This window comes from Gnatocerus cornutus, chromosome 2 (genome assembly GCF_029298725.1).
Source record: "Gnatocerus cornutus isolate USDA-ARS CGAHR chromosome 2, icGnaCorn1.1, whole genome shotgun sequence".
NCBI lineage: Eukaryota > Metazoa > Arthropoda > Insecta > Coleoptera > Tenebrionidae > Gnatocerus > Gnatocerus cornutus.
Window position 1 is genome coordinate 11653426 of NC_142234.1, and position 19202 is coordinate 11672627.

The following is a 19202-nucleotide window of genomic DNA, read 5'->3' on the forward strand; positions in this document are numbered from 1 at the left end:
TTTATGTTTATTTGACTGAAAAATTGAAAGTTTACTTTCGGTCGATTGCCTAACATATTAAATAGTAAAATTTTTGTATCAAGGGATTTAACTTTTTTTTCATATAATGAATGCTTTGAAGTTGGCTCCAGCAGGAAACGAAGCAAACAATGCACAAAAAATCTCTCATTGTATCATTAAGCCTATGAAAAATTACCTACTTACAACATTCGTCCTTCATATAAAAATATTGGAGCAAACGTTAGACATTGGCTGTTTGCATGCATACCAGACTGTTCTTCCTAATTCGCATTCGGAAAATTGATCACACTACCGCTAGTTGTGCCACAATACCTTACAGAAAAACTTTACAGAAATGTAATCAATACCTTTGCATTTTTTTATTATAATTATTATCACATGATTTAACCAAGTAATACCATGATTCAATATTTTTGGGAGTGGACGGTGGATTTTTTAACCGAATCCCGTTATATTTTTACATTGAACATTTTTTAAAATCATTAGTTACAAAAATAGTGTAATTTTCGGCACATGTTCATGCTAAAGTAAATTTCTGTCGCCTGTCACATGTGACCGCCCATGTAAAAACTCGGTCATCAAAGAATTCAATCCACTTTAATGATCAACAGAATGTATTGTTACATGTTGAATATTCATGTTATACATATAAAAGAACAATTTGGAGGAACTTGCTTCATTGTGTAAAAGTGTAATTTTCAATGATTTCCGGTAAATTAATAAATTAAAGATTACTTTAGTAATTCAAAAAAGATAATTCCAGTTTATTTTAAAATTGGTATTTTTTTCAAATTTTTGTATTATATGTGAGTATTGTATGTATAAATAGAAAAATTTTAATTTTTTGTGATTTTAGAATGACAAAATTATTTAAATGATTTTATAGTATGTATAAATTAAATCTGAATCTAGATGATCTATGCAATATTTTTTTTAAGGTTTTTTTTAAGAAGTATTAACAGAATATTCAATGCCGGTTAAAAAAAAATTCAAGCCAAGGTATTTTTCAAATGCATGCGTTAGTGTGTCTTCAACAGGAGCAAAGGACGGTTTTTAATAACAACAATGTTATATTATACATGCAACCAACAATGCAAGTTGGTCGTTCACGAAGGCTCCAAAAACAAATTAAATACATCTGTTGATCTTTTGTGAAATTTTCTAGAAAATAAAACGACATTAATTGAAAAATTATTAAAATAATTGAAATTATTAAAAGTATAAAAAAATTCTCGCTCGTACATCGAAAGCTTTTATACTAATTCAAAGAAAGAAAGATCAAATTAATATTTAACTGTGGGTCATAGAGTAACCTATTTTAATTTTTCTAATGTACCGGAAACAAAAAATAACAATAAAGTCGTTTTTTTTAGCTATGTATAAAAAAACATAAATATAAATAATAAATTTAATATAAAATAAGTTTTGTGAGAATGATAAATTTTTCTTATCACAAAGTATCGCTTTCATTTATCTAAAATGTGTGATTACAATATTTGTACTATGTTCACGTGTTATTTTTATTGACAAAATAAAATTGTAACGGTTATCATTATTAACTTAAAAACCTATAAAAAAATCTAAAAATGTAATAACGTTTTTTCTGTCATCTGTATTATGATTATTCTTAAAAGTTGTGATATGTATCGTCATTGAGGTATCGTTTAGATAATTTTTAATTTGCGACTTAAAAGGCGGTAATTTTTGAAATACAGCGATAACTTCACGAACGTAAGTGGGGGTATCGGGCAAAGTGTGGCGAACTTCACAGTCTGTGTACGCCATATTGAATCCTCGTGTGGTGAAAGTTGTCATAGAAATGTGTGATTTTACAAGTTTACTTTATTTATGTAAAATAGACTAAGAACAGTTATAATAATGGCAAATAACAATAATGAAGGTGTAGAAAACACTCCGGACTACTCGAAAGATGCAGAATCAGAAAAGGTTCGTTAAAATGCGTTCTATGCACATATTCGCGCGTTCTCACCTCTAAATATAGCTATTAAAGTTTTGTAAGAAATCTTGCTTTTAGTCTAAGGAAATTTGTTTCTATCATAATCGTTTGAGTTGGCAGTGTTAACGACACATGTATTTAACCTCATATTCGTCAAACTATTTATTTAACCTTGGTTTTACAAAATAGCTAACGTGAAAATTTTTGTTGCAGTCGTTTGTGGGGAAGTTCATGTCTGGTATTATCAAGAGCACGCCGCTGTCCAAATGGTTTGGGAAAGACTCCGCATCTAGATCAGTCATTCGAAGAAGAGATGAAGATGAAGAAATTGACACCTTCACTTTCCAACCTCCAAGTAAACGTGCTAAACTACCAACCGACATAGAACGGAACAATTATAGTGCACACATATTTGAATCTCCAGTGACTGTGCACACTTCCAATAACGTTAACAATGTGTCCTCAAAAACGCTGGGCAAATTTCCTGAACCAGTGCCAGGTCCTTCAGGCATTACATCACGGAAATTATTTGAAAAACACAGTACTTCAAGCACAAATACCATTTGTACAGAGTCTTTTGACAATGAGTTTGAGATAGTTAATGGTGAACATGATTCTGATAGTGGAGAATCAACTAGTGGCTATTCTTCTGCACCCAAGTTGCTTGACAAACACAAGAGGGGAGAAGATGCAAACGACAAAGAGACATGTGACAGGGTCACGCCAAAAAATAGGTCCTTATTCACAACCAGTAAGTTGTTTTGTTCTAGTGTAATTTATTTTAGTCATTTTGTAACCTATTAACAAATTAACACAATTATTCTCGTTAAACGTGATTTAACTGAACAGGAATTTTTGTTGGTGATAAATATTCCCATAGATTAGAGATTTTTTAATGAATCACTGATTTGTTTTGTGATTGTTTTCCAATTACTGTTTATTTCTAAAAACTTGGTAATGATGCATTAAAGTGCACTAAAGGAACATTTGTGTTGTAGATAAGGATTGGTATTTCAAGCTTCATTAATCTTAAAGATTCCATAAGGATAGGAATTTGCTATTTGATACTGTTATTTGAACGCACATACAAGATCTGATTAATTCACTATAAAAATATCTAAAATAGTTGAAAATACTTCTAAAGAACTTGAATATAAGACGGTATTACATATTTTATTTTTATATTTCACAATATCAACTTGGTTATCATTGGAACTTCAACAATTTTCTTCAATTGATAACCCTTTTGTTCGTTTTGGCTATACACTTCTATTGTGGTCTATATAAAAATATGTTTATTATAGAGTTTAAAATATAAAATTGATTTTGCCAACTTTAAGGATATTTTAGCACCTTATCTAAATAAATTATTATTTCTTCAGTTTCCAGTTAAACGAATGTAAGATCATCTAGGCAAATTTGAGATTCATGCCACTTCTTGGTGTAAAATATTACATATTTGGCTCGTATATTTGAATATATCATCGAAAACAACAAACGCATTATTTATTCACAGTTTGGCAAAAAAGAATAGTAATTTAAACAATGTCGCACATAGTTTTGTCCCGATTTTTTACGTGTCTTTAAGTGTACAAAGTACAAAAATGATGTAACAGCTTCGTGTTGTCACCACATTATGATGCTCAAATTCAAATTGAAGCAAACCAAACTTGCTTGTTAAAGTTTTGGAGAGTAATGCAATAATTGATATGCATTATTCGTGTTAGTCAACGTCAAAGTTAAATTGTTGTCTACATTTTTTTAAATCTTTTCAAGGGTCTGTTTTGGCACTACGTAAGAAAATCAACTTGTTTTTGTATCTGATGGAAAATGTAGTTGAAATGATTTTATTTTGATCTAAAAAACAAGTTTTTATCGTTAAAAAATTTATGGTTCATAAGTTGAAATATTTTTCGTTTTTGAAGTTTGATATTAAATTTATTATGCTATTTTTTTAAAAACAGAAGTTGCCATTAAGGATTTTTTTTGTTTGCAGTGAATGATTCTAGTGGTAGTGGTCGCACGTTATTCGCCGACAGAAGTCCTCAGTTGAACACTTCGTTAAGTTCAAGACGTCCCACATTCAATGCATCGACATTTGGATCACCAAATTTTGTAGATAGAACGTTATCAACCAAAAGAATAATGAGCTCACCTTTTTATAGCGGACGTACTGTTTATGGTGGAGCGTCAGCTTATGGTCGTCAATTAGGAAGAAGTTCCGAGCAATCGAATGCCGTATCTAGAACATTTGTACAGATTAAGCCAGTGAACGAGAAATCAACGAGTGATAATACGACCTTAAGTAAAACGGCACGAAGAATATTGAGTACATTGGAGCAGTACAGTACACCTATTAGTGATGCTAAGAAAATTCCTGTAAGTCCACGAAAACCTGGTTTGTTATCAACATTGACGGCGACTCCGTATCTTGTCAGAGACCGTAAAAAAGCTTCGCATAAAGAACTGCAAGTGCCGTCAATTCCTGACTTGCTGCAGATGAAACAGAAGGAAAGACTGCAAACTAGCACGGAGACGATGAGGCAAATTGCGACAAAGTCAAAGTCGAGTTTAAATAATGAAGAATATAAGCTGAGGACTGAGGATGATCCTAAACAGAAACATAGCAATAAAATGAAGAGTAGTGTTGCTTCAGTACGGCAAAAGAACCAACCTATTGAACCAGTTGATGAAGTGAAATTGCCCAAAGTTTCACTACCAATTACAACGCTCCCGAAATTCGACTTCGTTTTAATGCCGCCAAGCAATTCAGCGGAAACCAAACAAGACACGATTAAAATTACGAATTCTAATATAGTCAAATCGCCAGTCACTACACTTATTAAACCCACTGTTGAAATGGAAAAGAAAGAGACTGAAACCAAAGCGGTAAAACCTGCAAGAAGTACCGGCTACACTTTTGCAGAGCCGTTAGTTATATTAAAAGACGTGAAGTCTGTTTCACCAATTAACTGCTTCAAATTCAGTAAACCACTGTCCCAAAAAGATAACAGTCCAGAGTTGACCTTCAAAGCAGGCGACAGTAGTTTGAAATTCGCCAATTTGAAAGTGAAGAACAACGGAGAAACTGGTGTAGTCAAACCCGCAAATGAACTGTCCACTGGTAGCGTTATGGACGTTTTAGGGAAAAAGGAGTCATCATTAAATCAAACAAAGGTTTTCGCAACTAAATCAACCTGGGAATGTCCAACGTGTTGGGTTAGAAACGATGGTGACAAAACAAAATGTTGTGCCTGTGATGAACCGAAACCTCAAACGTCCTTACAAATACAAGAAAATAAAGGATTTGGTGATCAGTTTAAACTCTCTAGTGATAAATGGGAATGTAGATCGTGTATGGTTCGAAACAATAACTCTGACAAACAATGTGTTGCATGTGGCAATGCAAAAGCTGAAGACAAGAACACAACAGTAATGTCTGGTTTCGGAGATAAATTCAAACCACCCACCTCGACTTGGGAATGCACGAGTTGTTTGATCAGGAATAAAGAAGACCTAGCCAATTGCGCCGCGTGTGGCACCGCTAAAGTTGTTAAAGGATCAATAACTAATAATTTTGGGGATAAATTCAAACCTTCAAGCAATACATGGGAGTGCACTACATGCATGATTAGAAATAAAAATGATGAAGACAAATGTGCCGCATGTGAAACGACACGACCTGGTGCCAAATCGACATCTACTCAGTCAGCAGTGCCATTTAACACATCTGGCACGACGTTTAATTTTGGTATTAAGCAAGAATGGGAATGCAAAACGTGCATGATAAAGAACAAAAACGATCTGAAAAAGTGTGCAGCATGTGAAATGCCAAGAGATGGCGGAGATATGATCAAAACTGGCTTTGGTGATGCTTTCAAGATGAAAAGTGGAGAATGGGAATGTTCGTCATGTATGGTCAAAAATAAAACAAGTGCCGACGTTTGTGTTTGTTGTGGAGTAAGCAAACCAGGAAGTCCTAGTGAAAAATTAGCAGAAATCAGTAAAAACGACGACAAGAAACCTGTTAATAGTTTTAATTTTGGAATTGACAAAACCAATGCTACACAGTTCAAGTTTGGAATACCTTCTGGTGGTAATGTAACAAAAGAAACTACTCCTGTAATAGGTACTCTACCTATGTTCAGTTTTGAGACTCCCAAGACCAGTACAACAACCTTAAGCTCTTTTAGTTTTGGAGTAAATACTCAGGAAAAAATCACATCAACTGAAACTGTTACCTCAACAACTGAACCTACAGTTCCCAACGTTGCAAGTAATCCATTGCTTAAACCTAATGAAAAGTTGCCTGAAAAAGCAACCCCTGCGCCTGTTGGGTTTAAGTTTGGTCTTGACAATAGCTTAAACAAAAATCGAGTTAGCAACACAGTAGTTAGTACGACAGAAACGACGTCTACACGAGCATTATCTACAAACTTTGAATCTACACCAATCTCGACCTTCCAGTTCAAACCGACAACTGCTAATGGCGATGTATATAAATCCAAAGAAGGAACATTCAACAGCGATTCAAGTAAAATTACTTTCGGTAGCGATTTAAACAAACCAAAAGAAACATTTGCTACAAACACAAGTAAACCGAAGGAGTTGAAATTTGGAAACTTGAATAAATCAAATGAAACATCGTTTGCCAGCGGTAATAAACAAACTGAACTGCAATTTAGTTCGACTCAAAAGCCTAGCAGTTCACCGTTTGGGGCTACCAGTAAACCTACTGATTCACCATTTGGTGTCTCAAGCAAACCGACTGATCTACCTTTTGCTGCTACAAGCAAACCTGCTGGCTCGCCCTTTCTTAATGCTAACAAGGCAGATTCTCCCTTCAGTGGTGTTATTAAAGCTCCAGATTCACCGTTTGGTTCTGCAAAGAAAACAGAAGATTCACCATTTGGTGGTAAACCGTTCGATTCTGCAAAGTCCCCGTTTGGTAAGACCAACGATTCTGTGAAATCGCCATTTACTTTGATGAACAAACCAGCCGAATCTCCATTTTCCACCCCGACTGATGCCAATAGACCGAAAGAATCTCCATTTGTCACTCCAAATAATACAAACAAGCCCCAAGGTGCTTTATTTGGCAATGTTAGCGAAACCAGTAAGCCGTCGGAATCGTTGTTTGGTAGTGAGGCTAACAAACCGAAGGAACTCTTGTTTGGAAGTAAACCTGCCGAAAGTACTAATTTATTTGGAGCTCCAACGGCTACTCCCACATTTAATTTCGCACCAAAGCCGATCGAAAGTACAAACGTGTCATTTCCTTCGGCTGTGACCACAACCCAACCTCCAGCTTCAGGATTATTTAAATTTGGAGGTGATGCACCTCACACTTCGGGAAAAAGAACACTGGGAGATTCATCTGACAGTAATATCAGTAACGGCTTCGGTTCAGCCGCTAAGGTACCCTCATTTGGTGGTCCACAAAGTTTTGGAACAACGGAAAGTAAACCTTTCTCATTTGGAAGTACGGAAACAGGTCCCAAAAGTTCCGGTTTTTCATTCTCTCAAACGGAAAAAACAAACACTGCGGGCCCTGTTTTTAATTTCGGTAGTAGTACCCCGAGTGTCCCTAGTGCTCCCAGCGGTGGATTTAACTTTTCTGTTCCGGGTAGTGGGTTTAACTTTGGTGGTGCTGCCCCCAAAGTCGAAAGCCAGCCGTTTAATGTGCCGAATAATAATGCCTTTGGCTCTGGAGGAACCGCAGCGAAGAATGGAAGTTTTAATTTTGGAACGAATGCTAATAACAACAATCAAAAGGCAGTCTTCAGTTTCGGCGCGAACCAAACCAGTCAGCCAAATCAGTCGAGTTTTCCAACGCAAGCCCAATCGGGATTCAACTTTGGAGCACCTGCGGTAAGTTATTGTTGTGCAGAAAAGAGTCCGCAGTTTGTATCTAAATTTCAAACATTCGCAGAATGATAATGAATTTCATGTTTCAGCCTTCATTGAATGCGGCGGCGCCTGCCGGAACCTTCAATTTTACGGGGAGTCCTTCATTTTCAGAAGGAACATCGACCCAGTGAGTAGAATTTTTATTAATTACAAACGTAGATTATTAAATGTGTGTAAACTTTGTTTGTAATTTGATGAATTTGTTGCAGAGCTCAGCAGCCACAACGGAGATTCAGGAAAGCGATCCGACGAACGACGCAGCGATAGTTTCCTACAGTCTGTATATAGGAGAGTGTTTGAAGAGGTGAAAAAGGAAGTGAAGTTGTGAAAGTACGTGTTAAGTTTGATTTAAGTTATAAAGAATAAATGTGTGGATCAATCAACTTGATATTAAAAACAATATTTGTTTTCAGACCTATAAATGTTAGCTAGGCATTAATAATATTACGGGCCACCTGTGAAAATTCACGCCCAGGCATACATCTTTCGAAATGTAATATAATGTTGAAATTCTTTAAAATTTATTTACCATAACTGAATGCCTGTTGAGACGCAAGTAATATTCACAGATGCGTCGGTGTACAAACTACATTATTGTACACGGCATGTTACTCCCTACATTGTATACCATAGCGTAGGCATTTCAAAGGTCTGATCCATAGAATGTAGAATTTTCTAATGATAATGATCATGATGATGTGTTTCATCAACAAAGTGTGATGATGAAATATTTGTGAAAATTTTGAATGTTTCTTATCATATAATATTTATATGACGGCCGATAAATGGCTATTTTTCTGTGATATTCTTATGGGTCAGGCCCCATACATAACTATAAAACAATATGCATATACATATTTAAACTATTAAACACAGACAAAACATGTATACTTTTATTGCAAAAGTTCTATACGGTGCGCTTTTATTTTCTAAAATGATTTATTATTAAAGATTCGGCAGTCGCTTTGAATCGATGGATGGCTGAAGGTGGATAATTATTGCAATGCAATAGTATTTTTAATAGTTTTTTAGTTTTGTCTGTGTTGTGTTATCAAAGTAGGCTCACTCCTTCGTTCCTCAATTAAGAGAAAAAGAAAATGATGTAAATATATTTGTTTATAGTGATTGTGATTTTTTAGCAACACATCTATTTTGTATATACCTCTAGAAAAAGTTACAGTTGTCTTATTATTTATGAAATATTTGTGTTGTTTTATGTAACGAGCAATTTGTGCTCTTTTTATCCAAGAGTATTAAAAGGAGTTAGACTGCTTCATTGTAAATATTGTAATTCTACAGAAAATAAAACTTTTTGCTGAAAATTTCATTTCTTTTTTCAAGTCTTTTCCTTTTTTGAACAAACTACCATTCTTTCATAATGAACAGATGGAATTTTCAGCATATTTGTGCCTTTATTTTTTTAAATACCTAATTTTATTAGTTATTTTTGTCAGGAACTTGGCCTAGTTTTGTTTAAATCATGATGTCGTTGCCAGTCGCTAGTTTTTGTAGAGCGGACCTCTTACAAATATGGACATTTTTTCATTTGAAGTCATTCCTACACACAAGAACGAATTTTCTTTTATTTAGTTATACAATAATTTATGCTTACTACAGCCAAGTTTTGTTAATTTTGTTTTAGTTAATAAAATTTAGTTATAAAATTATACACACTGACTTATTATTTCTTTATAGATCCCGTTGTCAATTATTGGAGAAGTTCTTAGTTTTCAAAATTAATGTGAAGGAAAGATTCTACAACACAAAAATCCGTTTAGATTAAAAAGTTTTAATGTTACTTGTATGGAACATTTCAATTTTATAAGATTATATATAACAGACATACACTCAAATACATGGAGACAACTATACAAAGTATTTCCTCAGCCAAATGAATCTGTGCTAAAACGTCTGAAGAGCCTTAAGTCTCGTGGAAATTAAGACTAAGATTTTGCGTCAAAAATTGTACTTTCTTAAAAAGTTATAATTTTAAAGTTGGTAATAAAATATAAATACAAAAGAAATGTAAATAAGGTAATTGTATAAAATCACTTTTTTTTACAGTTGTCATATTCAAATATCTGGATGTACAAAATTAGTGTAACTTTATTTATATTGAATATAACAATTGTATTTTATAAATTTCTTACATTAAAGCAACATAGAACAGAAACATGAACAGTGTTTATATCACAAGATATTTAATAGATTTTTTATTTTTTCGTTTTTTGAAAAAAATACAAATTTTAAAATATTAATGTTCTGAAGGAGCAATGTGCTGTATACTGCTTTGTGTATATTTTCATTTGATTCAAATGCTACATTTACTATACTCAATTAAGTGTGAAATTACCTCGACTTAAAATATCAGTGATGCATCAGTTATAACAACCGTGATAGTCCGACCCTCATAAATTTCTAGATATACATATTTTCAACTTTGTGAAGGAATTTATTGTTTAAAATATTTATACAAATGCAATACATTATACAAATACAAATGAAATACACAACGTCTTAAAAAATCGTAGTTAAATAAAATCAATTTGTACAGTGTTATTACTTAAGCTTTTTGTACAAGCTGTCAAATGAAAATATACACCTGTGAAAAAAACTATTTCTATATTATATTAATTTATCTAAATCTAAAACATAAAACCATTATAATACAGGTCACATATTAAAGTCTACCTAAGAAATAGTCTTTAGTATCTAACAAATTAAATAAAATGCCAAATAATAGACCCTACCAAGTCTGAACTTGAAGGCAAATCATGAAGGAAATATAAATATACACCGGCTGAAGTTATAAATTAATTAAATTATAATGCATACTTTCCACTTAACGAAAATGTTTAGCTATTAACACTAATCTTGTGATATTTCATCCACTAAGAATCGTCAGACATGAATGAATTTTGTGATTTTAATTCTTCCAATTCTTTAATTTGTTGACGGAGAAATAAAATTCTGGAATAAATGAAACATTTCATTAGTAATAAATAAACTTGAAAATATTTATTAAGTTTTTTAACGTACCTCTGCTCTTGTAATGTGGCTTGAATTTCTGTTAGTCGCACTATTGACCTAGCTGATTTGAGTTCAGCGGAAACTTTAGAACACTGTATGCTACCCATAATGTGAGCTTCTTCTGCCAGTTTTTGGGCCTAGAATATGAAAAAATATCTTACTATACGCTCTACATAAACTACGTCCATTTAATAAATAAAATTCACTCAGAACTTCAAAATAAAATTTTAGAGTACTTACTTGCTTTTCTAAAATTTCTGCTGGCCATCCCCTAACATGATTAACTAAATCATCTCTATAATGATTAGCCAGTGAAGGTGTTATTGAAGGACCTTGGGGTCTTAAAGCTTGTAAGGAGCTTGACATTCCCTGAAGTGTTGAGAGATTGCCCGGTGGACTACTAACAGGTACTGAGACGACTATGAATAGAAAAAAAAAAGAATATTAGGTGGATTACGCAAATTATTGTATGTTAGTTATGAGCTTGCAACTCATCGACTAAATATGGGAATTGTATGTTATCCTGAACAGGATCTCCGATATTCTGTGAGACTAAAACCTTATAACGTTCTTATAAATTAGTAGTATTGCCTGTGGCTTTTTGGACAATAGTGTGAGGGCTTCTATAATTTTTACCATGATTTAAAAGAATTGTGATTCAAAAACAAAGCAATAATTATAATATAGGTGATCTTACTAAAACTGTCTTAGGTAAGTGATTAATGATGAAAATCGTTCCGTGCGTATTATACATCAGTGAATGGGTGAAATTTCTATTTATAATAGATAATGGTAATTCAATAAGTTCAATAAGAATAGACAGTTAAAATAATTTCTTGATTCGTCGTAGAAAGGTACTCCTTGTTCGAAAATTTACATTTTTTTTTCTAATTAAGTTCAACAGATAAGTAAAAGCAGCTTTTTCTAAAAATTCATTGTGGTAATTGGCAACTTTTCTTCACCAAGAAGCTTAAACTTTTTAACTTATTTCAATTTCTTCTTCCAAGCAACATAAAATTTTGGTTTTCTTTTAGCTATAACAGCAGGCTATTGCAATAAACTAATGCGCTCCTTGAAAGTTAATTGTTTGAATTTTTTTGCCCAATAAGTAAAACGTTATTTATTTGAAATTTTTCCATTTTGTTATTCTCTGCTGGAATTTTTCACACAAACATTTTGAAAATTATCTGAATTTTCAAACTACAGCAGTTAAATAAACAGTATTTGTTTCTAAAAATGTGTTTCCATTTTAGCAACAAATCTCTCCTTGCGTTTTGGTTTTTCCTGTCGGTACCCAAACCCATTTAATAATTCTACATAATGGATAAATAGGTTCTTTTGTTATTCGACCGTTATTTAACTTATTTATTGAAATAAAAAACAATACCATGCGGTCACTGAAGAAAAAATGAACGACACTAGGAATAACAACTGCACTGTGTTCAAACGATATTTTGTAATTGACGCAACACATTATGGCATACAAAAAACTCAAAGTCAATCAACGATTGTTTATCCAACTTTACAAAAACGTATCATTATTCATACAGACATGACGTAATGATTTCAACGCTTGCTGATGACGATTTTTTGTTGAATATTGTTTCCTTTCATATTTTCTTAATGTAAGAAAAACTCTTCTATTTGCAGAGCTTCCCCTTTTAAAAAATTTCTCCATTTCTATTCTAGATTTTTGCCCAACAAATATTGAAGTAATTCTAAATTCATGTTTTTGTTATTTAGAAGTAGTGTTTATATGAAAATGATCATAAAAGTTCCAAATCGATTGCCCATAGTAAATTATTTATAATGTGCAAAAGTATGTAGAAACCATAACTAATGAAAAAGATTTAGTTAACTCACCTTTAGAACAATCTGGAGTCTCAGAATGTGTGGGTGTTGGTGGACCTTCAACTACAGTTCCTGTATGATTAGTGTCTACACTTAGAGAAGTATGCACTGCACTATCCCCAGAAACAGTCTGCCTTTGCAAACCTATAGAACCATGCGAGTTTTTGTCAGAATTATCAGTAGGCGTAGTCTGTGACATAATTCTGGGTAAACTTCCAAGACTGCTTGGTGGTCCAGGTGTGTTGGATATTGTAACCGTTGTAGAAGGAGTACTCTGCGGCGATGATTCAGGTCGTCCCGGAGTAGAGGGCATGTGAATGGGATGTGAAATTAACCGAGGCAAAGCGTTTGCCAATAGAACAGGTCCCAATGTGTTTTGTTCAGCCGCTTGTTGGCTCGAACTAGTTCCATACGATATCTCTGATGTTGGCGTGCTGTCTCCAGGAGAGATATCCATGTCTTGCGTTGACTGAGCGTTCTCTTCAGGATGTTTCCGTGAAGATCTGGCGTCTTTACCGGGAACATCACTATCATCACGACTGCTACTACTGCTCCAATGTCTGCTAACTGTCGCGCTTTCTCTTGCTCCATCTTTACCACTGCTGCTGTTAGCCGCTCGCGAGTTGGAATGTTTTTCGTGCCCTGAAAAGAAATCAAATATCAATTATAGACTCCAATTTCTTATGTTTTTAATTAGGCAACTTACGCGTACCAGAGCGGCTATAACAACGATCTGAGTCTCGATCCCGATCTCGTTCTCGGTTTCTAAATCGGTCCCTTTCTCTTTCAATCCACTCTCTTGGCTTTTCCCACTGAGAAACTTCAGTTTTACAATTGTAGTAATATTTTTTACCAGATGAACTGACGTGTTCTGACCAATCACCCACTCTAGCAACCCTATCCCGATCGTCCCTCTAAAAAAGTAATACAAGTGAAAGAGTTACGTTGCCAACCACAAATGGTACCCCAGGAACTTTATGAATAGGCCCAATATGTAAAATTTATAACCACAGTCGCGGCCACAAAATTTCGGGCATCACCACCGGATTTTGAAACATGAGTATGCATTAGTGTCATGACTAGAATGATCGATCCATTTTGTACCAACATGACGTGATCTGTCCCCCCGAAATTTTGCGACTGCGACAGGATCTCATTTGATAATCTTGAATGTTGAAACTGTTCCTGAGGGCATAATCTATATTAAGACTGTTGGATTCTTACCTTATCTACTGAATTATTATGTATTGGTTTCCTATCCCTGGATGATAAATTTTGAGACATCTTTATTGGATGTAAGATGCTCTTCTCATCATTTCGATCATTGTTGGTCCTGTGCTCAGATTCTCTGCTTCTTTTATCCTTTGGTGACCTGGCACAATCTAAAATTGCGCGTAAAGAAAGTTCTTTCGCTCTGTAAAGTGGAAAATATACCTGAATACTTGTCTCTTTTATAGTCTCTATTTTCTCTCTCCTTTTCACGTATTTTCTGTAGGTAGGAGCTCTTTGACTGATAAGATCGATCGCGATCTCTGGGAGACTGAGAGTCTGGACTATCTGACCGATAGGTACCATTTGGTGAATCCCTGATCCTCTCAAATCTTTCACTACTAGATCCATAACTCTTCGATGAACTATACTTCGAGTTCTATCAAAAAGAAGTGGTATTAGTAAGAAATTGTGTTAAAATGATTAGAAAACTGTTATAATCAAGCATTTTTACGAAATACACCAGAAATTGACCAAAAATGGTATTATAAATGAACTAAATAGTGTAAGTTAGGTTATATCTCAAAAGGGTAGCCATGTTTACTATTGTTTTGACAAACATTTTTCCATTTAATTCTGCTCGTATTACTTTTACAAAACCTACCATGGGCCTCCAAACAGTCCCACTCTAATCCTGACATCCTAAATAACTCAGTGGGACCATTTAAAAACCTACTATATAAACCCATAGAGATTATTCAGTCACTTATTACAAATATTGAAAACTTGATATTGTAGTCTTTGACCGATGTGAAAGTCAATGTTTGAGCATGAATACGGAAAACTTTCGATAATTCGATAATTTAGTCATGTCCCCCCTAATTACAACTTTAGTTATGTTTACCTGATAGGGATGGGCTTGGTGCTTCTCGAAGTACCTGGACATAAAACAAAAAAGATTAGCAATTATAAACAAATTTGAGGGCATAAAAGCATTTTGCTTTCAACAAAATTCCTTTAATGCCTCTCAGAATGTGTCAATAAGACACTAATGCCTACCCATCGTTCATCCGTTGAGTTTTCCTTGCATGCATTACCATCAATGCAAGTCTCTATAAAATGTTTTTGGCTTTTACAGCAAGCCGACTCGTACATCAAATTCATAAAAACTTTTAAAACCGTTTGGAACTGATCAAAATCTGACTTTCCTAACAGACGCCATGTCACATAAGGGAACAATTTGCAGCTGAAGGTAAATGCTCCTAATTTCTTCCGTTGTCTCATTGGTTGACGTAAGAAAATGTAATAGGTACCAACCTTAAAACATTTTAAAGCACTAACGGTATTTAACTATCTACAAATTTTACTAGAAATTAACATGACTATTAAGACTTGAACACACAGATTGGAACGAGATTTAATTTCGAGTAAAACTAGCACAAGTGCTTTCAATTTAAGCTCCAAACAAAAAATTACTTTTTTGGTTTTTTCTCCTACCAAATGTTACGAGGTTGGCAACCATTAAGTAACTGTCCATTGCCGATATTTACAAGAAAAAATTGTAATAATGTTGAAATTTTTAAATACAATTTTTTGGTAAATCCTAAGTTAAACCTATATTTTATTTTATCGTGAATGCTGCAATTTTTAAACGAGTGAACACTTTCTATTTTTGCTTCTTTAAATATGGAAATTATGGTGCATTGAAATACATGGCGTAACAATTACATATTCTCCAACAGATTGTAATGGTTTAAAGTCTTCAGCTTTTCAGGAAATAATTTTTTAAGTGATGTTTTTTGTGTATCCTTCGCCTGCAATAAAATTTGACAAAGAAACTCCTTACGCAAGGTTTGTATGATTTTTTGTTTATTATTTCTCTTTGTGCTTTCATGTTTGAGAAGAACCTAATTATGGTCTTTTTGTTTTAGATTGATCAACAGTTATGTTTGCAGATCTGTTAAGTGCTCATTATGATTCATATCATCCAGACTTTTCACTTACCTTGGTTAATTCACTTAAAAGGTATTTAACCTAAATTTGCTGATTGTTTCATATTTAAATTTAAAAGAATATGTGGACGTTGTAAGAAACAAAATATGTTTTTTGATTATTTGTTTGCTTTAAATAAGTAAGAGAATTGAGATTTATAATTGCCATCAATTGCCAAATTGCAAATTCAACAAAGAAGAGGATATAAGAAAAGAAGAAAGAAGACTTCAGCATAACTAAAAATTCAATTTAGAACTTCATTTTTTATGCTTGCAATATTAAAATTTTTGCTCAGTAATGCATGCTTTTAGTAGAAATATATATTTTTTTGTTACCTTATCCATATTTAACTATGATCAAAGTGAAGCCTGCATCTTGGAAAATTCCTGAAGACATCATTCAACAAACATCTAAATTGTTACTTTCAAGTGTGATCACATTTTTCCTGTTAATTTTTTTAACTTTGCTACCTGTTTCAACTATTCATTTTGTAGTTACATAAACTTAAAACTGGATCATGAAAGAAAAACGTTTGATTTTATCAAGGAGTTGCGACGAAGATTATATTTCATCCATGAATACAATTGTCAGGTGGCGAGGGTAACTTTTTAGCTTACACACATAAACTGTATATAAAATATTTGTTTTTTAGCTTACTCATCAATATCCAAGATCGAGAAAACTTGATTTACTCCTGATAAAATATGTTGAAATAGAATTTGATGTCCTATACAACAGTTCTTATGTCTCCAGACAATTGGAAGAAGCAACTGAGTTGAGAGTACTGAGATTACTGCAAGTGATGCTATATCCGGCTGTCCTTAACAATGAAACTTTGATTAATAAGAACACTGATACAGCATTGAAAAAAGCGGTCCTACGACTGCTAGGAGAAGTTAGATCAACATATCTTGCCAAAAATCGTTTGGTTTATAATATTGCTCAGTTAGTTACATTCTTTTAGTAAGTTCTAATTCTAATAATTTAGTTTACAGCAAACTGTTGAAGAAAGTTGGTGGAACATTTAGAAAAAATCATACCAGTGTTAGATCTGTTTTGGATATTCGCGGGAATCTTGCTACAAGTGATTATGGAAGTGAAGATAGTGATTCGGACTTTGAAAACAATGTAAGTTCTTATTTTATAATTAGGTACAGAAGATAACAATTTTTCGTAGGTTATTTTCAATGACTCAAGTCCAAGGGCTTTCCAAAATTTTGTTAAGAAAGGGTCTGATTGCTTTGAAGTTCCTCTGGTAACAAATGGACAAACACCTGTACCTACAGTTGAGTTTACTGATGATGACAGCTACTTTGTTTACTTACAAAAACCTACCTCTTCAAAGAGAAAAAATAATGAAGATTTTAAATCAGAGTACAGGAAAAGAGTTTTTGGTGAAACAAAAAATTGTACAGATAATTCAGATCTCATAAACATAACTTCTAAAAATAAGAAACTACTTAAAAACACATCACCTGCTGAAACTACATGTGTGGTCATTTGTTCTGACTCAGAAGACGAGGTGTCGCCTTCTGACAAAACAAAATGCCAAGTTAGAAGTGAACAAAATATCGTAACTTTTGAAATTTTGGATGACGATGATGATGATGATGGTCAAACAAACTACATGGTTTATCTACAAAAGGAAGTGAAAGCAAAGACGAAACCAAAGGAGAAAAGTAAAGCGGAAGAGATAGTAATTTGCTCAGATTCTGAAGATGATACATGCATTGAAGATATTCAGTCAAAAATTGAACAAAATCATGAAACTGAACGCACAGATTTACCAAAATTGCCATCTAAATGTAACCAAACAGTGCCTTCACTGCAAGTTGAATGTCCAGTAACAAGTCAAAATGGAACTTCTTGTGAAAACACTTTCAAAATGCTTGATGAAACATCAGATGACTTGCATAATGAAATTCATGCAAATCTGGAATCAGACGCCAGTTCGTTGTCATTAACAGATTGCGCTCTGGTGGAAAACGAAGTAAAACCACCAGTTCAACCTGATGTTCAAATCCCTTCAACTTCCACAGATGTGAACACCTACTTTCTCAATTTTTCTGCACAAGCCTCAAATAATGAAATCTCAAATACAAATGGTCTGGTTGATCCTTCTGATGTACTCCAACAAATTATCCCAATTTTTGTGAACAAAGAAGAATCTTTGACAAAGCAGTGGGAACTTTCAAGCTCTTCACAAGCAGAATTTGAAGCAGAAATTCCAGGTATTAATAATTAAACAAAATAATTTTTTATAATAATTTATTTTTGATTTTTTATTTATTCGTCAGTGCAAAAGTATCAGGTCTTTCTGAAAATTTCGATTCAACTAAATTATTTTTAAAAACGATGTTATAACTTTTGATTACATTCTCATTGAAGAGAAATTTTGAGGGTGGCGAGTGGGTCTAAGTTTTAACATGCTTATTATTTCAGGAGGTCCACTAATGAGCGAAAAAGCTGATAGCGTTGAAGAACTCGGAAACGTTTCTGAATGTCGTCTCAATGAAAGTTTATTGGAAGAGCTCCTGGATGATACTTACCTTCTTGAGGGTCGTAAAGAATTCGAAGAACTTGAATATTTCTTATTTAACGATAGTGCTGATAAAGGTGGTTTTTGTTTGTCAAACGATACCCTTGATAACATAGAAATTACTTCACATTCACAACCGGAAACCTTTGATGCTGATATAAAAAGTCTTGAATCATTCTTAAATGATTCACAGTTAATTAATTGGACAGATTCCGGAAATTTGTTGTCAGACAGTTTCGGTTCTCCATTGAGAAAGGCACTAGTGGATTCAAAAACTCAAAACAATTCAGACAAATTCGAAAGAAAAGATACTTTTAGTGCAAAAAAGGCAAATTCAAAAGTTACTTTTAAACATCCTGGACGAGTTAGTAGAAGGTGACAAACAATTGTACATGTTGATAGACAAAGTAGTAAACAGTTGTTAATAGTTTTTGTGCAGGTATTGTACATAGTGAGTTTTCATACGTAACTTTTCTTACAATCAAACAATTATCAATTACATAATTGATTTCCGAACTGCGATATTTATATTCTCATTACGATTGTGACAATTTTGTAGTAATTTATGTTGAGGTGAAATATTTTTGTATTTATTTTTGGTCATAGTGATTACTTCAGCAGCTTTATTTTTTATATTTATTGTGTATCTTAAAGCAAAATAAAAGATTATGTTTGTGTTCCGGATATCTGCGT

General features: G+C 33.4%; 3 protein-coding genes across 4 annotated transcripts; 2 read left to right on the forward strand and 1 right to left on the reverse strand.

Annotated features, from left to right (window-relative positions):
• The first annotated feature begins 1784 nt into the window (after positions 1-1784).
• Positions 1785-9557, forward strand: Nup153 (nucleoporin 153). The gene is made up of 5 exons (XM_088031559.1): positions 1785-1968; positions 2192-2729; positions 3975-7849; positions 7936-8015; positions 8098-9557. Exons 1-5 carry the CDS (start codon positions 1900-1902, stop codon positions 8153-8155), a joined length of 4620 nt encoding a protein of 1539 aa, XP_087887685.1. The 5' UTR covers positions 1785-1899; the 3' UTR covers positions 8156-9557.
• Positions 9558-9661: 104 nt separating this feature from the next.
• On the reverse strand, positions 9662-15174 carry wcy (WW domain-containing adapter protein with coiled-coil wacky). Of its 2 annotated transcripts, none has more exons than XM_088031562.1 (9): positions 15038-15174; positions 14883-14916; positions 14204-14417; positions 13994-14151; positions 13482-13683; positions 12782-13411; positions 11159-11337; positions 10928-11055; positions 9662-10858 (listed from the first exon to the last, which is right to left on the reverse strand). In XM_088031562.1, the coding sequence occupies exons 1-9, from the start codon at positions 15076-15078 to the stop codon at positions 10780-10782; spliced, it is 1665 nt and encodes a 554-aa protein (XP_087887688.1). In that variant the 5' UTR covers positions 15079-15174; the 3' UTR covers positions 9662-10779. The 2 variants fall into 2 exon arrangements, with proteins under 2 accessions (XP_087887688.1, XP_087887686.1); XM_088031560.1 differs by having other exon boundaries at positions 13476-13683.
• Positions 15175-15482: 308 nt separating this feature from the next.
• On the forward strand, positions 15483-19193 carry LOC148179039 (uncharacterized). The gene is made up of 7 exons (XM_088030578.1): positions 15483-15829; positions 15910-16003; positions 16465-16570; positions 16623-16915; positions 16966-17098; positions 17148-18201; positions 18413-19193. The coding sequence occupies exons 2-7, from the start codon at positions 15924-15926 to the stop codon at positions 18886-18888; spliced, it is 2142 nt and encodes a 713-aa protein (XP_087886704.1). The 5' UTR covers positions 15483-15829; positions 15910-15923; the 3' UTR covers positions 18889-19193.
• Positions 19194-19202: the final 9 nt, after the last annotated feature.

What these genes read in the sequence shown, in the direction of transcription:
- Nup153 (XM_088031559.1), top strand. Translation starts at nt 1,900, where the DNA reads ATGGCAAATAACAATAATGAAGGTGTAGAAAACACTCCGGACTACTCG. An exon ending in TAGGTCCTTATTCACAACCA is followed by an intron (nt 2,730 to 3,974) that starts GTAAGTTGTTTT and finishes TTTTGTTTGCAG; the next exon opens with TGAATGATTCTAGTGGTAGT. An exon ending in TCAACTTTGGAGCACCTGCG is followed by an intron (nt 7,850 to 7,935) that starts GTAAGTTATTGT and finishes TTCATGTTTCAG; the next exon opens with CCTTCATTGAATGCGGCGGC.
- wcy (XM_088031560.1), bottom strand. Translation starts at nt 15,078, where the DNA reads ATGGTAATGCATGCAAGGAAAACTCAACGGATGAACGATGG. An exon ending in ACTCAACGGATGAACGATGG is followed by an intron (nt 14,917 to 15,037) that starts GTAGGCATTAGT and finishes TTTTATGTCCAG; the next exon opens with GTACTTCGAGAAGCACCAAG. An exon ending in GCCACATTACAAGAGCAGAG is followed by an intron (nt 10,859 to 10,927) that starts GTACGTTAAAAA and finishes CATTTATTCCAG; the next exon opens with AATTTTATTTCTCCGTCAAC.
- LOC148179039 (XM_088030578.1), top strand. Translation starts at nt 15,924, where the DNA reads ATGTTTGCAGATCTGTTAAGTGCTCATTATGATTCATATCATCCAGAC. An exon ending in TTGGTTTATAATATTGCTCA is followed by an intron (nt 16,916 to 16,965) that starts GTTAGTTACATT and finishes TTTAGTTTACAG; the next exon opens with CAAACTGTTGAAGAAAGTTG. An exon ending in ATTCGGACTTTGAAAACAAT is followed by an intron (nt 17,099 to 17,147) that starts GTAAGTTCTTAT and finishes AATTTTTCGTAG; the next exon opens with GTTATTTTCAATGACTCAAG.